This window comes from Oncorhynchus nerka, linkage group LG15 (genome assembly GCF_034236695.1).
Source record: "Oncorhynchus nerka isolate Pitt River linkage group LG15, Oner_Uvic_2.0, whole genome shotgun sequence".
In the NCBI taxonomy this organism is placed as follows: Eukaryota; Metazoa; Chordata; class Actinopteri; order Salmoniformes; family Salmonidae; genus Oncorhynchus; species Oncorhynchus nerka.
This window is the reverse complement of record NC_088410.1, coordinates 62,436,260-62,451,624: the sequence shown is the minus strand read 5'-3', so window position 1 is coordinate 62,451,624 and position 15,365 is coordinate 62,436,260. Positions and strand designations below refer to the sequence as shown.

At 42.6% G+C, this 15,365-nt stretch overlaps 1 protein-coding gene across 1 annotated transcript; it reads left to right on the top strand.

Moving 5' to 3' along the window:
• Positions 1 to 5,141: 5,141 nt before the first annotated feature.
• On the top strand, positions 5,142 to 12,155 carry LOC115143688 (25-hydroxyvitamin D-1 alpha hydroxylase, mitochondrial-like). Its single transcript, XM_029684161.2, has 9 exons — positions 5,142 to 5,459; positions 7,621 to 7,811; positions 8,669 to 8,865; positions 9,178 to 9,378; positions 10,007 to 10,170; positions 10,471 to 10,637; positions 10,798 to 10,879; positions 11,037 to 11,234; positions 11,424 to 12,155. The coding sequence occupies exons 1-9, from the start codon at positions 5,232 to 5,234 to the stop codon at positions 11,541 to 11,543; spliced, it is 1,548 nt and encodes a 515-aa protein (XP_029540021.1). The 5' UTR covers positions 5,142 to 5,231; the 3' UTR covers positions 11,544 to 12,155.
• The last annotated feature ends 3,210 nt before the right edge of the window (positions 12,156 to 15,365 follow it).

Sequence of the window (15,365 nt, the reverse complement as noted above, 5' to 3'; positions counted from 1 at the left end):
GGGCCCTGACCTCCAGGGGTCCCCATTGATTTTGTTAGTCCCTCTCACTCAGATATCCTATGCACATGGCAAAATGTGTAAAATTGCAACCAAATCTTGCTTAGGGCTCCCAAAAGTGACTGACGATTGTCTGAAAGAAATTGATATAAAGAAAATTATGGGAGCTGTTTTGTTAGACTTCAGTGCAGCTTTTAACATTATCAATCATAGTTTGCTGCTGAAAAAACAGGTGTGTTATGGCTCTACATCCTCTGTCACACAGAGGGTGATCTTTAATGGAAGCCTATTACTATTACTACCTATTACTTACTCAACTAGCCTTGAGTAAAGCCTATGTCACTGATGATTCAACATTATATGTCAGCTACCACAACAAGTGAAATCACTGCAACACTTAAAGAGCTGCAGTCAGTTTTATAATCGATGGCTACTAATAAGCTGGACCTAAATATAAAATAAATAAAAGCATTGTATTTGGGCCAAATCATTTGCTAAACTGCATCTAAATCTTGTCATGAATAATGTGGCAATTGAGCATGTTGAGGACACTAAACTGCTTGGTGTAATGATTGACCAGGGATGGGTGACTTTGATGGGGTTGGGGGCCACAAAAAACTGAAATCATGAGGGGCTGCATCGGCTTGTGGGTCTGCGTACCCGCATCCACATCCAATAATTCCCTAAATTCTAGACCTCACCTTAATCTGATAATGAATGGTGTGGCTGTTGAACAAATTGAGGAGATTAAATGACTTGGTGTTACCTTAGATTGTAAACTGTCATGGTCAAAACATAGATTCAATGGTTGTAAAGATGGAGAAAGGTCTGTCTGTAATAAAGAGATGCTCTGCTTTTTTGACCACACACTCAGGCTCTAGTTGTATCTTATCTTGATAATTGTCCAGTCATATGGTCAAGTGCTGCAAAGAAAGACCTAGTTAAACTGCGACTGGCCCAGAACAGAGCCACACATCTTGCTCTTCATTGTAATCAGAGGACTAATATTAATGCTATTCATGCCAGTCTCTCTTGGCTAAAGGTTGAGGAAAGACTGACTGCATCACTTCTTCTTTTTCTAAGAAACAATGTGTTGGAAATTCCAAATGGTTTGCATAGTCAACTTACAAAGCACTGACACACACACTTACCCCACCAGACATGCCACCAGGGGTCTTTTCACAGTCCCAAGGTCCAACACAAATTCAAGGAAACGTACAGTATTATACAGAGCCATGAGTGCATGGAACTCCATTCCATCTTACACAGTGTAAAACCTGGTTTAAAAAACCCCAAATAAAGCAACACCTCACAGCACAATGCCTCTCCCCCATGTGACCTGTTGTGTGTATGTGCTGACATGTATGGGTACTGACAGATGCACACACACTACATGTTAATGTTTTTAAATGTATGTCAATTGTAAAGTATTTAAAAAATAAGAAAAATTATACTTTGTTTTTATTGTAGGAACACAAAGAAAGTACAAAGAAAGTCAAATAAAAGAACAAAAAAAAAAGATCTGGCAGTTAAGGTGCACTTCATACCTTCATCATCATATCATCATATTAGTTACATTAACATCTTTGAATTAGACCTTTTCCAAGTACGAAACCCATTTCCCCCAGTATTCTTGACCTCTCTCCTGTTGAGTTCTTAAAGCAAAGGTCATACGCTCCATGTGGTGTATTTCTTCTACAATGTCTATCTATTGTATCACTGTGGGGGGTTTTTTGTAGCCATTTCCTAGTAATAGCCTTTTTACTGGCTGCCAGTAGGACCTTCAAAAGGTACTTTTCTTTATTGTGTAAGTTATCAGGTATTTCACCCATGTACAAAGAAATTAATGTTTGTTCTATGTCAAATCCCATTATTTTTCCAATGCTAGATCTTATTTCTCCCCAATGAGCCAGTCTGTTGTGATTTCAGTTTAGGTGTTATGAAGAAACGTATAACATTCTGTTGCCCTTGGCGTTGGCTAATGGGCATCCTAATAAATTTAAAAAAAATTAAAAAGGAGACAAACACACACACACACACTCTAACACACACAGTTTACAAATAAACCCATTGAAATATTGTAGTATTGTACATTTCTAATAATAATTTAATAAGAATGTTATGTGTGTATGTGGTATTGTAGGCTGTTTTTTTGTTGTGATTTGTTGTAATTGTTTTAATCCTGTTTGGACTCAAGGAATGGGGACCTAATAAATACTAAATAGCCTACTAAAGGCTAGAAGCGGCTCTGGGACGATCCATATTACTTTCGATTTTCCTTTTACACTCTTCAAATAAGTGGATTCAGCTATTTCAGCCACACCCATTGCTGACAGGTGCATAAAACGAGCACACAGCCATGCAATCTCCATAGACACACATTGGCAGTAGAATGGCCTTACTGAAGAGCTCAGTGACTTTCAATGTGGCACCATCATAAGATGCCACCTTTCCAACAAGTCAGTTCATCAAATATCTGCCCTGCTAGAGCTGCCCCGGTCAACTGTAAGTGTTCTTATTGTGAAGTGGAAACGTCTAGGAGCAACAACAGCTCAGCCACGAAGTGGTAGGCCACACAAGCTCACAGAACGGGACCGTGAATACTTAAGCGAGTAAAAATCTTCTGTCCTCAGTTGCAACACTCACTACCGAGTTCCAAACTGCCTCTGTAAGCAACATCAATGCCAAGCGTTGGCTGGAGTGGTGCAAAGCTTGCCGCCATTGGACTCTGGAGTAGTGGAAACGTGTTCTCTGGAGTGATTAATCACGCTTCACCATCTGGCAGTCCGACGGACGAATCTGGGTTTGGCGGATGCCAGGAGAACGCTACCTGCCCGAATGCATAATGTCAACTGTAAAGTTTGGTGGATGAGGAATAATGGTCTGGGGCTGTTTTTCGATGTGGAATAACTTGACTGGTCTGCACAGAGCCCTGACCTCAACCCCATCAAACACCTTTGGGATGAATTGGAATGCCGACTGCGAGCCAGGCCTAATTGCCCAACATCAGTGCCCGACCTCACTAATGCTCGTGGCTGAATGGAAGCAAGTCCCTGCAGCAATGTTCCAACATCTAGTGAAAAGCCTCCCTAGAAGAGTGGAGGCTGTTATAGCAGCAAAAGGGGGACCAACTCCATATTAATGCCCATGATTTTGGAATGAGATGTTCGATGAGCAGGTTTCCACATACTTTTGGTCATGTAGTGTAGCTTCAGCCACGGTCCTACTTTTTCTTGAGCAGATGGTCAGGGGGCCGGAACAGAACTGCAAAAACGTTGTAGACTGCAAATTGACCGCAAGAAGCCCAAACAAATACAATATTTGACTAAAATATAATAATTTCAAACCATGCTTACATTTATATACGATCACGTTTTTAGTCTTGTGCACAATAATTAAAATAGATATAATAAAATAAAAACGCTAAAAAAATCTGAGAATTTGAGGAACTAGAAGGTAAATTACTAGAATAATAATTTCCCAAGGATATCTAATGATTTCCCTCTGACTGGTCGCGTGGACATGCAAATTAGCCACAAAAAGTATCTAAAGAAGGCGGACCAAATCTGTGTCTGTATTTGGCTTGGTTAGCTTCGTAGGTATTTCAGTGTTCGGTCATTCTCTGAAAATGGCATCCGGGGAAAGGGCTTTCTGGCTTGAACTATAGAAGCATAAGAGCAAACGTCAAACCAGATTCCAAGTAGGCCTATAATCACTATTACTTCATGTTGCGAGGCGCACACATTGCGTCCTGGCACGCATCCACTTCAATGAAAGCGGGTCAGGATTTTCTCTCTCGTGCTCGCGCAATGGCGGAGGCGAGCCCCAACAGGAAAACCCCGAGTCAGCAAGTAGCCTAATCCACGTAGTCTATTGCAATACATTCTCAGTAGACCCTTTATGAGCAAATAATTCGCAGTTTTAGCGAATCCTTGAATTCAGACGCCAATAATTGGATAAACGTATTGCTCGACACCTACAGGACTGGGAAATGCATTCTAAAATGTCAGGATCAATAATTTTGTAAAATGTGTCATGTGGGTTTTTATAGAGTCACTGAAATACAATACATTAACCCAATTGAAACAAAGCATATCCCTTATAGAATACCCGAATATTCGGCCTGACATATGATTTTGATATTGCATGTTTGTTTCATACTCATGCAAGTGTAGAATTACTTATCCACACCAAATAAACATAATAGAATAGGAGTAGAATACATTGAAATGGTAAACTACACCCGCTGCAACCTGGTCTCAGAGAATGTTGTATTATTCTGTACATACATTTGAGAAAAAGCTCCATTTAGTAAGAAGTTACGTTTAATATGGTATGTATTAATTTGTGGATGTCCATCATCAATTTCATATGATTTGTAACGAATTACAGCAGCTACTCTTCTTGAGGTCCACACAATGTTACAAATTTGCTAAATGTACAATATGTTACGAAATCCAATTTGTTGTGGCTAATGTTAAGGTTAGGAGTTAGGTTAAAGGGTTAAGGTTAGGGTACGGGTTAGCTAAAAGGGTTAAGGTTAGGGTTAGCTAACATGCTAAGTAGTTGCAAGATTGCTCAAAAGTAGTAAGTAGCTGAAAAGTTGCTCAAATGCTAAGGTTGTCCATGATGAGTTTCAAACATACAACCCTTGGGTTGCTAGACATTCACGTTATACGCCCACCTATTCATCCATCCATCCATATCAACCACTCTCCTTTAGTTTTTTACCTTAAGTAACCTTCTGTCTTATGTAACCATACCAAACATAATATAGCATACTAATTTGATTGTCCCGGAAGTCCCACTTCTAGTGTATGAGACCAGGCTGTATTTATGGCAACACATCTTATTATGCATTATCTGTTTGTTATTAATTTCCTCCTAATGGCCTAGCCCGAAAGTAGTTTCTAGGCAGCCTCCATTTGTGTCTGAGAAAAATACAGAAACAAATATGATTTACCTTCCATGTGTGCGCTACTTTGGGTTAGTCTGACTTCTGAGATCTGGACACACCTTCCAAATAGTCCACGCCTACTGCGTCCAAAACCTTGCCACTGGGTGGGGTCGACGCCAGGATTCGCTTTAATTGGCCCCCAATGAGAAACTTAACAACTCTATGTCGCGCAGGTCCCAGTCCGACATGGGTCGAGCGATATAAATAGTGTATTGGTGCCTTGGTGCAAGATGAGCACCGATACCCGATAGACTTGCATGTGTTTCCCTACCAGTACATGAACATAGCAAAAAGGATGCTGCAGCAAGCCCTCAAAGTGTCTGGTCGCAGTATGACTCCGCTGATCAAGTGGATGGAGAATTGGGCTGAGAGCTCAGTTGGCCGGAAGAAGATAGAGGCGGCGCACAGGGTGAAAACTCTGGAGGAAATGCCGGGACCCACCGTCGCCAAATTTGTATGGGACCTCTTCGCCAAAAGGGGACTGTCCCGCCTCCACGAGCTGCAGGTAAATTATTTTGATGACTTGTTCATTTTTTTTATTTTAATTCACGACTTTCTTTCTATTAAAGCAAGACAGGCGCGTGAATGTATGGGATTAGTGTTTCAGATTTAACTGGTCATCACACATTGTCTTGTAATAGATAGGTTATGGCATTGCTGTTGGGTGTGGCATGGTCTTGTAGGGCAGACACTCTGTTACAGCCTCTCCTTACTTGTAGGCGACTGTATAACTTAACCACCAGTGTGTAATGTAAGTGCCCAGCAATTAAAAAGCAATGAGAGGGCCAACATAAGCTATACTGTGATGACCTAAATGCACCAGACATGCAGTTGCATATGCATAGACTATGTTAGATAAATGGTATACATACATCAGTTCGTTTACACTGATAGGGCATTGAGCAGGAAAGTGCCGTAGGCCACTAGGGCACTTTTCTGTGCTTTGGGAAATACCTGCTGCCTCATAGGTGTAGATGGGGAGCACAAGGGTGCTCCCAAAGCTTTGAAAGTATTTCTACAGATTTTGTCCTTACACTTTACATCAAGCAGTTTTAAAATCAAATGAAATTTAATTTAAAACATGGGCCAAATACAACAGGTTTAGACCTTAGTGAAATGCTTACTTACAGGCCCTTAACCAACATGGCAGTTTTAAGAAAAATATGTAAAGTAAAAAAGTAAGTAAAAAATGAATTAGTACATTTTTTTTTTTAAAAGAGCAGCAGTAAAATAACAATAGCAAGGCTATATACAGGGGGTACCGGTACAGAGTAAATGTGCGGGGACACCAGTTAGTCGAGGTAATTGAGATAATATGTACATGTAGGTAGAGTTAAAGTGACTATGCATAGATAATAAACAGAGAGTAGCAGCAGCAGTGTAAAAGGGGGGGCAATGCAAATAGTCTGGGTAACCATTTGATTAGCTGTTCAAGATTCTTATGGCTTGGGGGTAGAAGCTGTTAAGGAGCCTTTTGGACCGAGACTTTGCGCTCCGGTACCGCTTGCGGTGCGGTAGAGAACAGTCTATGACTAGGGTGGCTGGAGTCTTTTTTTTAGGGGCCTTCCTCTGACACCACCTGGTATAGAGGTCCTGGATGGCAGGAAGCATGGCCCCATACCCATACCCCATACCCATACCCTCTGTAGTGCCTTGAGGGCGAAGGCCCGAGCAGTTTCCATACCAAGCAGTGATGCAACCAGCCAGGATGCTCTCGATGGTGCAGCTGTAGAACTTTTTGAGGATCTGAGGACCCATGCCAAATCTTTTCAGTCAATCTTTTTCGTGCCCTCTTCACGACTGTCTTGGTGTGTTTGGACCATGATAGTTTGTTGGTGATGTGGACACCAAGGAACCTGAAGCTCTCAACCTGCTCCACTACAGCCCCGTCGATGAGAATGGGGTCGTGCTCGAACCTCCTTTTCCTGTGGTCCACAATCATCTCCTTTCTCTTGATCATGTTGAGGGAGAGGTTGGTGTCCTGACACCACACGGCCAGGTCTCTGACCTCCTTATAGGCTGTCTCATCTTTGTCTGTGATCAGGCCAACCACTGTTGTGCCACCTGCGAACTTAATGATGGCGTTGGAGTCGTGCCTGGCCATGCAGTCATGTGTGAACAGGGAGTACAAGAGGGGACTGAGCACATGCACCCCTGAGGGGCCCCCGTGTTGATGATCAGTGTGGCATATGTGTTGATGCCTACCCTTGCCACCTGGGGGGCGGCCCATCAGGAAGTCCAGGATTCAGTTGCAGAGGGAGGTGTAGTAGTCTGTAATAGTTTGCAAGCCCTGCCACATCCGACGAGCATCGGAGCCGGTGTAGTACGATTCAATCTTTATCCTGTATTGACTCTTTGCCTGTTTGATGGTTTGTTGGAGGGCAAAGCGGGATTCCTTATATGCTTCCGGGTTAGAGTCCCACTCCTTGAAAGTGGCAGCTCTACCCTTTAGCGCAGTGTGGATGTTGCATGTAATCCATAGCTTCTGGTTGGGGTATGTATGTACAGTCATGTACATACAGTCATAGAACTGTAGCTAGGTCTGCTCACAACATGTTGATGCTACATCCATAGAAATAGATTATTTCTAATTCTATGGATGGTTCCATCTCCAGTGAATCATGCCATCTATATGCGTTGTGTACAAATGTGTTGTCTTCTCCCAGATTGAGGGTGTGAAGCGCTATGGGCCGATGTGGAAGGCCAGCTTCGGCCCTATCCTGACGGTGCACGTGGCAGAGCCAGCCCTGATTGAGCAAGTTCTGAGGCAGGAGGGCAAGACCCCCATCCGCTCTGACCTCTCCTCCTGGAAGGACTACAGGAAACAACGAGGTCATGGCTACGGACTGCTCACAGCGTGGGTACCATCACTCTCCTCCTCTGCTGTCTCCCCTCCCATGCTTGTCATGCTAATCTGAGCTGTTCTGACATCAGGTTCATGTGCTGTTGACAGGAAGCAGGAAAGATTAACAGAGATGAAACAAAGACTTAAAGGGATACTTCAGGATTTTGGCAATGAAGCCCTTTATCTACTTCCCTAGAGTCTGATGAACTCGTGGATACCATGTCTCTGTGTGCAGTTTGAAGGAAGTTGCTAACTAGCATTAGCACAATTGCTAACTAGCGTTTAGGGCAATGAATGGAAGTCTATGGTATCGACTTCCAGTCATTGTGCTAACACTAGTTAGCATTGGCTAGCGAAACTACCTCTAACTTCCTTCATACTGGATGCAGAGACATATAAATGGTATCCATGAGTTTGCCAAAATCCTGAAGTATCCCTTTAAGACAAAGGACTAATTGGTCTAGAAGCCAGACAGACACAGACAGAGACTCAGGAAAGAGACAGATGTCAGCCTATGATCTATTATTACCTATGGGTTATAACATAATGAGCAGGAATATGAAAATGCTCACAGTTCAATTACAGTTCAATTAAGTAGCCTACAGTTACAGTTGGCTCAGCCTGTATAAAACATGTAAACTATTGGATGTTTCCTGTGCAAACTCATTGATGACATTATTTTCTGTTTACCTTACTTAGGGTTGAAAATCGCTGGGAACTTTAAATAAATTCCCTGGTTTTCCAAAAAACCTGGTTGGAGGATTCGGATTTCCTGCTTATTCCCTCCTTATTACAGGAATTTTTGGGAAAGCCATGGAATTTATTGAAAGTTCTAGGAATTTTGCAATGCTAACCTTAACTCTCTTCAGTGAAGGGGAGGAGTGGCAGGTGGTGCGGACTCTCCTGGGGAAGCACATGCTACATCCAAAGGCGGTGGAGGCCTACGACACCACTCTAAATGCCGTTGTTGATGACCTCATTGCTAAGCTCCGCCGCAGCAGGCACCAGAACCCCTGCGGTCTCGTCCCGAACATCAGCAGTGAGTTCTACCTCTTCGGCCTTGAAGGTAAGACCTATTTGCACTCAACCTGTTCTCTTTGTTTTTATTTGTACTTTTACACGGTGGCATATGAGTTCAGCATCCGAGGTAAGACACAAGATCAGACACAAGATCAGGAAGCAACTTTATTGTATCAATGTCAATTAGCATTGTGGGCTTCTAGTTTTGTCTATTACCACCACTTACTTGTGTATGGTAGGATAGGGTATTCTGACAAGTCTATAATAGGCTTGATTGGATCTGTATTACAGAGGAAAAACAAACAAAGCCCTTCAAACCCTTCTCACCCTTGACCTGTGCCTGTCTTCCTCTCTGCAGGGATCTCCTCAGTCTTGTTCGAGTCCAAGATTGGTTGCCTAGACCCTGTGGTTCCCACGGAGACAGAGTGTTTCATCCAGTCAATTAACACCATGTTTGTCATGACACTCCTCACCATGGCTATGCCCGCCTGGTTACACAAGCTGTTTCCCATGCCCTGGGACACTTTCTACCAATGCTGGGACTACATTTTCCAATTCGGTGAGCTGCCATCTTTGATAGCCTCATACTATTGTTACATATGGTGTATTTATTCCTTGTGTTATTGTTGGGAAGGGCCCATAAGTAAGCATGTCACTGTTAGTCTACAACTGTTGTTTACGAAGCATGTGACAAATAAAATTGCTCCACCTTGGTTTAATTCTGTCAACTTTTTAGTACATGTCACCTTTGTCACCACATTAGATCTATTTAACTTCACTGACCTACTTATAATTATTAGATGCCCCCAGTGGTTAGTTACCCTCTACGGATCGATTTCTAGTAACTTGCTATAAATCGTTCCCATTCAGTAGGACCCATAGTGCGTGTGGCTGCCTTCCATCCATCACATGTAATCCCTGTAGTAAGCTTTCCCGGAGGTCTATTTTTTATTTTCCAAGCTATACAGATTCCCTTAGTTGGACTAGAGCTCCTTCAGATCTGGGTTCAAAAACTATTTGAAATACTTCAGCTGGAATTGATTGATGATTGGTGCTTTGGAACCAATGCAAGCCCCGCCCATCTGGCATTCGTTAGGCTAAAGCAAACGCTGAAAGTATTTAAAATATTTTAAAGAGTATTTGAACCCAGATCTGAGATTTTTTTACTCTGATCTCTCTCATTGCAGCTAAAGGTCACGTTGACCAGCGTCTGAAGGAGGAAGCGGAGAAGGTGGCGCGGGGAGAGGAGGTGGAGGGGCGATATCTGACCTACTTCCTGACCCGCACAGGGCTGCCCATGAAGACAGTGTACAGCAACGTCACGGAGATGCTTCTGGCTGGGGTGGACACGGTGAAGAGAAACTCTCATGTCTTCTTCCTCTTGCATCTCTCCCTCCTCATTGTCTTCTCTGCCCTAATCGCTCCATCTTTGAGCCTGCTCTTTACTATTAGTTTATAAAATATCCAATAGTCATACATCTCCATTTCCTCTCACTCCTAGTCAAAAGTATACTATATAATTGAGTAAATCACAGCATACTACCTCGTCTTAAGCTGTAAGGAGCTCACTATCCTCTCCATCCACTGCTAGTGACCTTATGGTGAATGATCCTTCTGGCGTACTGACCTGTTGTGTCCTGTGTGTGTTCAGATCTCCAGCACCATGTCCTGGTCCCTGTACGAACTATCTCGGCACCCCGAGGTGCAGGCCTCGCTGAGGGAGGAGGTACTGGCCGTGATGGGGGGTCGGAGGGTGCCTGGGGCTGTTGACGTGGCTCGCATGCCCCTCATGAAGGCTGTGGTGAAGGAGGTGCTCAGGTAAGTGCTCATAGCTCCTCATTATGTAATTAAGGGGAGCTCAATTCATCCACTACCAAATTGAATTAACTATGTACCCCTGATTCAATCAACTACAACCAATCGATCAAGCATTAGACTGATCAGTCACACTGACATTGTTGTGTTTTGGCTTCTCCAGACTTTATCCTGTTATTGCGGCCAATTCCAGGGTCATCGCTGACAAAGACATCCAGGTCGGAGGCTACCTCCTCCCCAAAAACGTAAGTGTTGACTTGATGTTGAGTGCTTCTTTGTCCAAATTTTTTTAACAATCTGATGTGATATTAAGGTGGGAAGAAGGCAAACATATGTAATGGAAGGATTTTACCAAGTATTTTAAAACTTATTCCTACCAATTCACAAGTCTATCTTATCCAGACTCTGATCACCCTCTGCCACTTCGCCACATCCCGGAATGCAGCATTTTTCCCGAACCCGGATACATTCCAGCCCCATCGCTGGCTGAACAGGTACAAAGGCCACCACCCTTACGCCTCAGTGCCCTTCGGCGTGGGCAAACGCAGCTGCATCGGCCGCCGCATTGCAGAGCTGGAGGTCTACCTGGCACTGGCACGAGTGAGTAGATCTTTGGTCACTTTTACAGCTAGGCTTTGGCAGTGAGGTTCTCTGTAAATGACATATCATTTCCATAGCGTTTTGAGTCCCAGTACATTTTCATCCTCATAGTGGACTTCAATTCTTCCAAGTACTGTACACGTGAGGGGCGCCCTCTCATTTTCTCAACCCCTCTCCTGGTCCCCTCAGATTCTGATGCAGTTTGATGTGAAGCCCGATCCAGAAGGCAGTGGTGCAGCAGTCAAACCCATGACCCGGACACTGCTGGTGCCAGAGAGCGAGATCAACCTGCAGTTCATCGAGAGATGAGCGAGCCAATGACATGCTGAACACTAGCTATGTGCATTTGACAGTAACTGACAATCCCAGTCTCTCAGAGTGAATCAAATGGGAGCACTGGGGGAGAAAGAGGGCCCAACTGAAGCTGAAACCCTGCGGGCCTCAACCCACAGACCAGGCCCTCAGACCCTCAGAACTCAAGCCCAGATGGTTTGGGCATAGTACTTTAATGACAAGTGATTTTCCATCTCAATACCAGGTTGATTACCCTTGCACCACTTAAACTTTGTGCTTTATTCAATAATGCTCATGAGTGCAATATCACTTATACTTACTTGTGGTTTAGATTGTAGCCAATGATATTACCAGTAGCCAATGATATTCCCAGTGGAATCTCTGATAACTACATTATGTTCCTCTCACCTAACTAGACATGAATTGCAATTTTACTGATTTGATTAAATTAAGTTGCAAGTATGCATCTTGATCATAGCATGTAATGGTCAGTCCACCAAAACCAGAATCACCCCTTTAGGCAGTCTTCAAGATTAATTTATTATAGGCCTATTTGTGTACAGTACCAGTAAAACATTTGGACACACCTACTCATTCAAGAGTATGTTTGACTATTTTCTACATTGTAGAATAATAGTGAAGACATCAACACTATGAAATAACACATATGGAATCATGTAGTAGCCAAAAAAGTGTTAATCAAATGTTATATTTGAGATTCTTCAAAGTAGCCACCCTTTGCCTTGACAACAGCTTTGCACACTCTTGGCATTCTCTGAACCAGTTCATGAGGTAGTCACCTGGAATGCATTTCAATTAACAGGTGTTAATTTGTGGAATGTATTTTAATGCGTTTGATCCAATCAGTTGGGTTGTGACAAGGTAGGGTTGATATACAGAAGATAGCCCTATTTGGTAAAATACCATGTCCATACTATGGCAAGAACAGCTCAAATAAGCAAAGAGAAACGACATTCCATCATTACTTTAAGACATGAAGGTCAGTCAATCCGGAAAATGTCAAGAACTTTGAAAGTTTCTCGAAGTGCAGTCAATGATGAAACTGGCTCTCATGAGGATCGCCACAGGAAAGGAAGACCCAGAGTTACCTCTGCTGCAGATGATATGTTCATTAGAGTTACCAGCCTCAGAAATTGCAGCCCAAATAAATGCTTCACAGAGTTCCAGTAGCAGACACATCTCAACATCAACTGTTCAGAGGAGACTGTGTGAATCAGGCCTTCATGGATGAATTGCTACAAAGAAACCACTTCTAAAGGATACCAATAAGAAGAAGAGACTTGCTTGGGCCAAGAAACACGAGCAATGGACATTACACCGGTGTAAATCTGTCCTTTGGTCTGAACAGTCTAAATTTGAGCTTTTGGTTCCAACCGCCGTGTCTTTGTGAGACGCAGAGTAGGTGAACGAATAATCTCGACATGTGTGTTTCCCACCGTGAAGCATGGAGGAGGTGGTGATATGGTGTGAGGGTGCTTTGATGGTGACACTGTCAGTGATTTATTTAGAATTCAAGGAACACTTAACCAGCATGGCTACCACAGCATTCTGCAGCGATACGCCATCCCATCTGGTTTGCGCCATCCCATCTTAGTGGGACGATCACTTGTTTTTCAATAGGACAATGACCTAACACACCTCCAGGCTGTGTAAGGGATATTTGACCAAGAAGGAGAGTGATGGAGTGCTTCATCATAATCACCCGACCTCAACCCAATTGAGATGGTTTGGGATGAAGTGGACCGCAGAGTGAAGGAAAAGCAGCCAACAAGTGCTCAGCATATGTGGGAACTTCTTCAAGACTATTGGCAAAGCATTCAAGGTGAAGCTGATTGAGAGAATGCTAAGAGTGTGCAAAGCTGTCATCGAGGCAAAAATGTGGCTACTTTGAAGAATCTCAAATATAAAATAAATTTTGATTTGATTAACACTTTTTTGGTTACTACATGATTCCATGTGTGTAATTTCATTGTTTTTATGTCTTCACTATTATTCTACAATTTAGAAAATAGTACAAAAATAAAGAAAAAACCTTGAATGGAGTAGGTGTGTCCAAACTTTTGACTGGTACTGTATTATACTAGAACATGCAACTTATGTTTACAGCTGTGTTGGTAATGCATTGTTCTGTTCATAACCAGAATAGTTCTAACTCATTCCTTAGCTTAGACAAACAGAAAGCAACTTATTCCTCTCTAATTTAAATCATAGATTGGCAGAGGCCAAGCCAAACCAAACTTCAGTTGCATTTATTAAAATGTTTACGCATTGCTGATGAAGATGCTATAAAATGCTTATAAATATGCCGTGTACTGCCTTTAGAAGAGTGTTATTGAATTATTATTAGTTTGGACAAAACTGTGATGTTTCTATCAGAATGGTGCTCATATGGTGCTTATATAATGTTCATTAGAGTCTTAGTGAAAAATGGCAGCTGGTGGGACTAACATGGTGCTTCATATCCTCCCACCTGGGTTACTCTGTTTACAAACACTTTTTGTCTTTTTAAGTCTTCTTATCTTATATGAAGTCATACTCAGTTGTACAAAACTATGTATCCTCTGTGAGTTGTCTGTATCACTTACGTCAAAAAATGAATTTGTGTGTTAGCCTTTTTCTACATCTAGAACCTGACGTGACTTGTATGATGTGGTGCTTCAAAATGCTTTTTTCTCTGTTGGCATAACACATGATAAAAAGGTTACAAAATCATTTTGTAATTGTTCGCCATTAAAAGAATGTCATACATGTATGCATGGTCTTCTGTTTTCCTAGAAATGTGAAAGTCACGCTAGCTTGGGGCATATTTTCCTGTCAGGCATTCTGGTTGTAGCTTGTCTGTGGTTCAAACTGATGGGATAATATTTAGACATGAAGGCAGGTGATTCTGGGAATGCCGCTGCTGGGTATTGCTCTTCCTGTGAGACGTGTCTGTGGGGACATTCATTGTGCTACCTTCCTGTACATTAGTGCTAAGTTTGCAAGTCAACAGTATGCATCACATAACCGCTCTACCCCCACATACATTCTACAAAACCCTCATCCTCCTATCTAATCTTTGGCTGCCCTGTGGATGACTGATAAAAGTGAGTTTTTTTTACAAAACCCCTGACTGTCCAAAAAGACCCCAATCACACAGGAACAAAGGTTGACTGACAGGAATCAACCCTCTAGATTAGAAGTTGTGTTAAAGGGTACACTGCAGTAAGAGGTCTACTCAAGTAATGTGTTCTTGTGATGGGTATGCATCTCTTTCTGAATAAAATACCAAACACACTTTACCTGCGATTAAACTCGCTTAACTCTCCAAAATGTTCTGGTTATGAACAGAACAATGCATTACTAACACAGCTGTAAACATATGGTGCATTTTCATGTATTATACATGAATAGGCCTATAATTAATATTGAAGACTGCCTAAAGGGGTGGTTGTGGTTTTGGTGGATTGAAATGCCAGAACAAAAACATCTATAGCCAGTGGCTGTTGGTCTATTGGAGGTAATAGTTCAATAATATAAATTCAGTCAGAGCTGAAATGTTTCCAAAATGGTTAATGATTCAGAGGCTCTTTTTTCTCTCTTCTTTTCCCCCTCTGCCTGGCAGAGGCAGCAGCAGAGGTGGGGGCCTTAGGTGTCTGTGCTGGACTTTAACAGGTGACTGACTGTAAGCAGTGTGTCTGTGCCTGTAGGTGGCTATACTGACTCAGAGGTATAGTTTGTATATTGTCTGTTGTCTGGTAAACAGACAACACATAGCAGGGTGTGTTGAAGGGGATGTGGAGGTGGGGTACATCAGTGGTATATGATTGTATAGGT

Bases quoted from the DNA above. Each gene is read 5' to 3' on its own strand.
- LOC115143688 (XM_029684161.2), top strand. From the start codon at position 5,232: ATGAACATAGCAAAAAGGATGCTGCAGCAAGCCCTCAAAGTGTCTGGT. The intron at 9,379-10,006 runs GTGAGCTGCCAT...CTCTCATTGCAG, and splicing joins GGACTACATTTTCCAATTCG to CTAAAGGTCACGTTGACCAG. The intron at 11,235-11,423 runs GTGAGTAGATCT...TGGTCCCCTCAG, and splicing joins TCTACCTGGCACTGGCACGA to ATTCTGATGCAGTTTGATGT.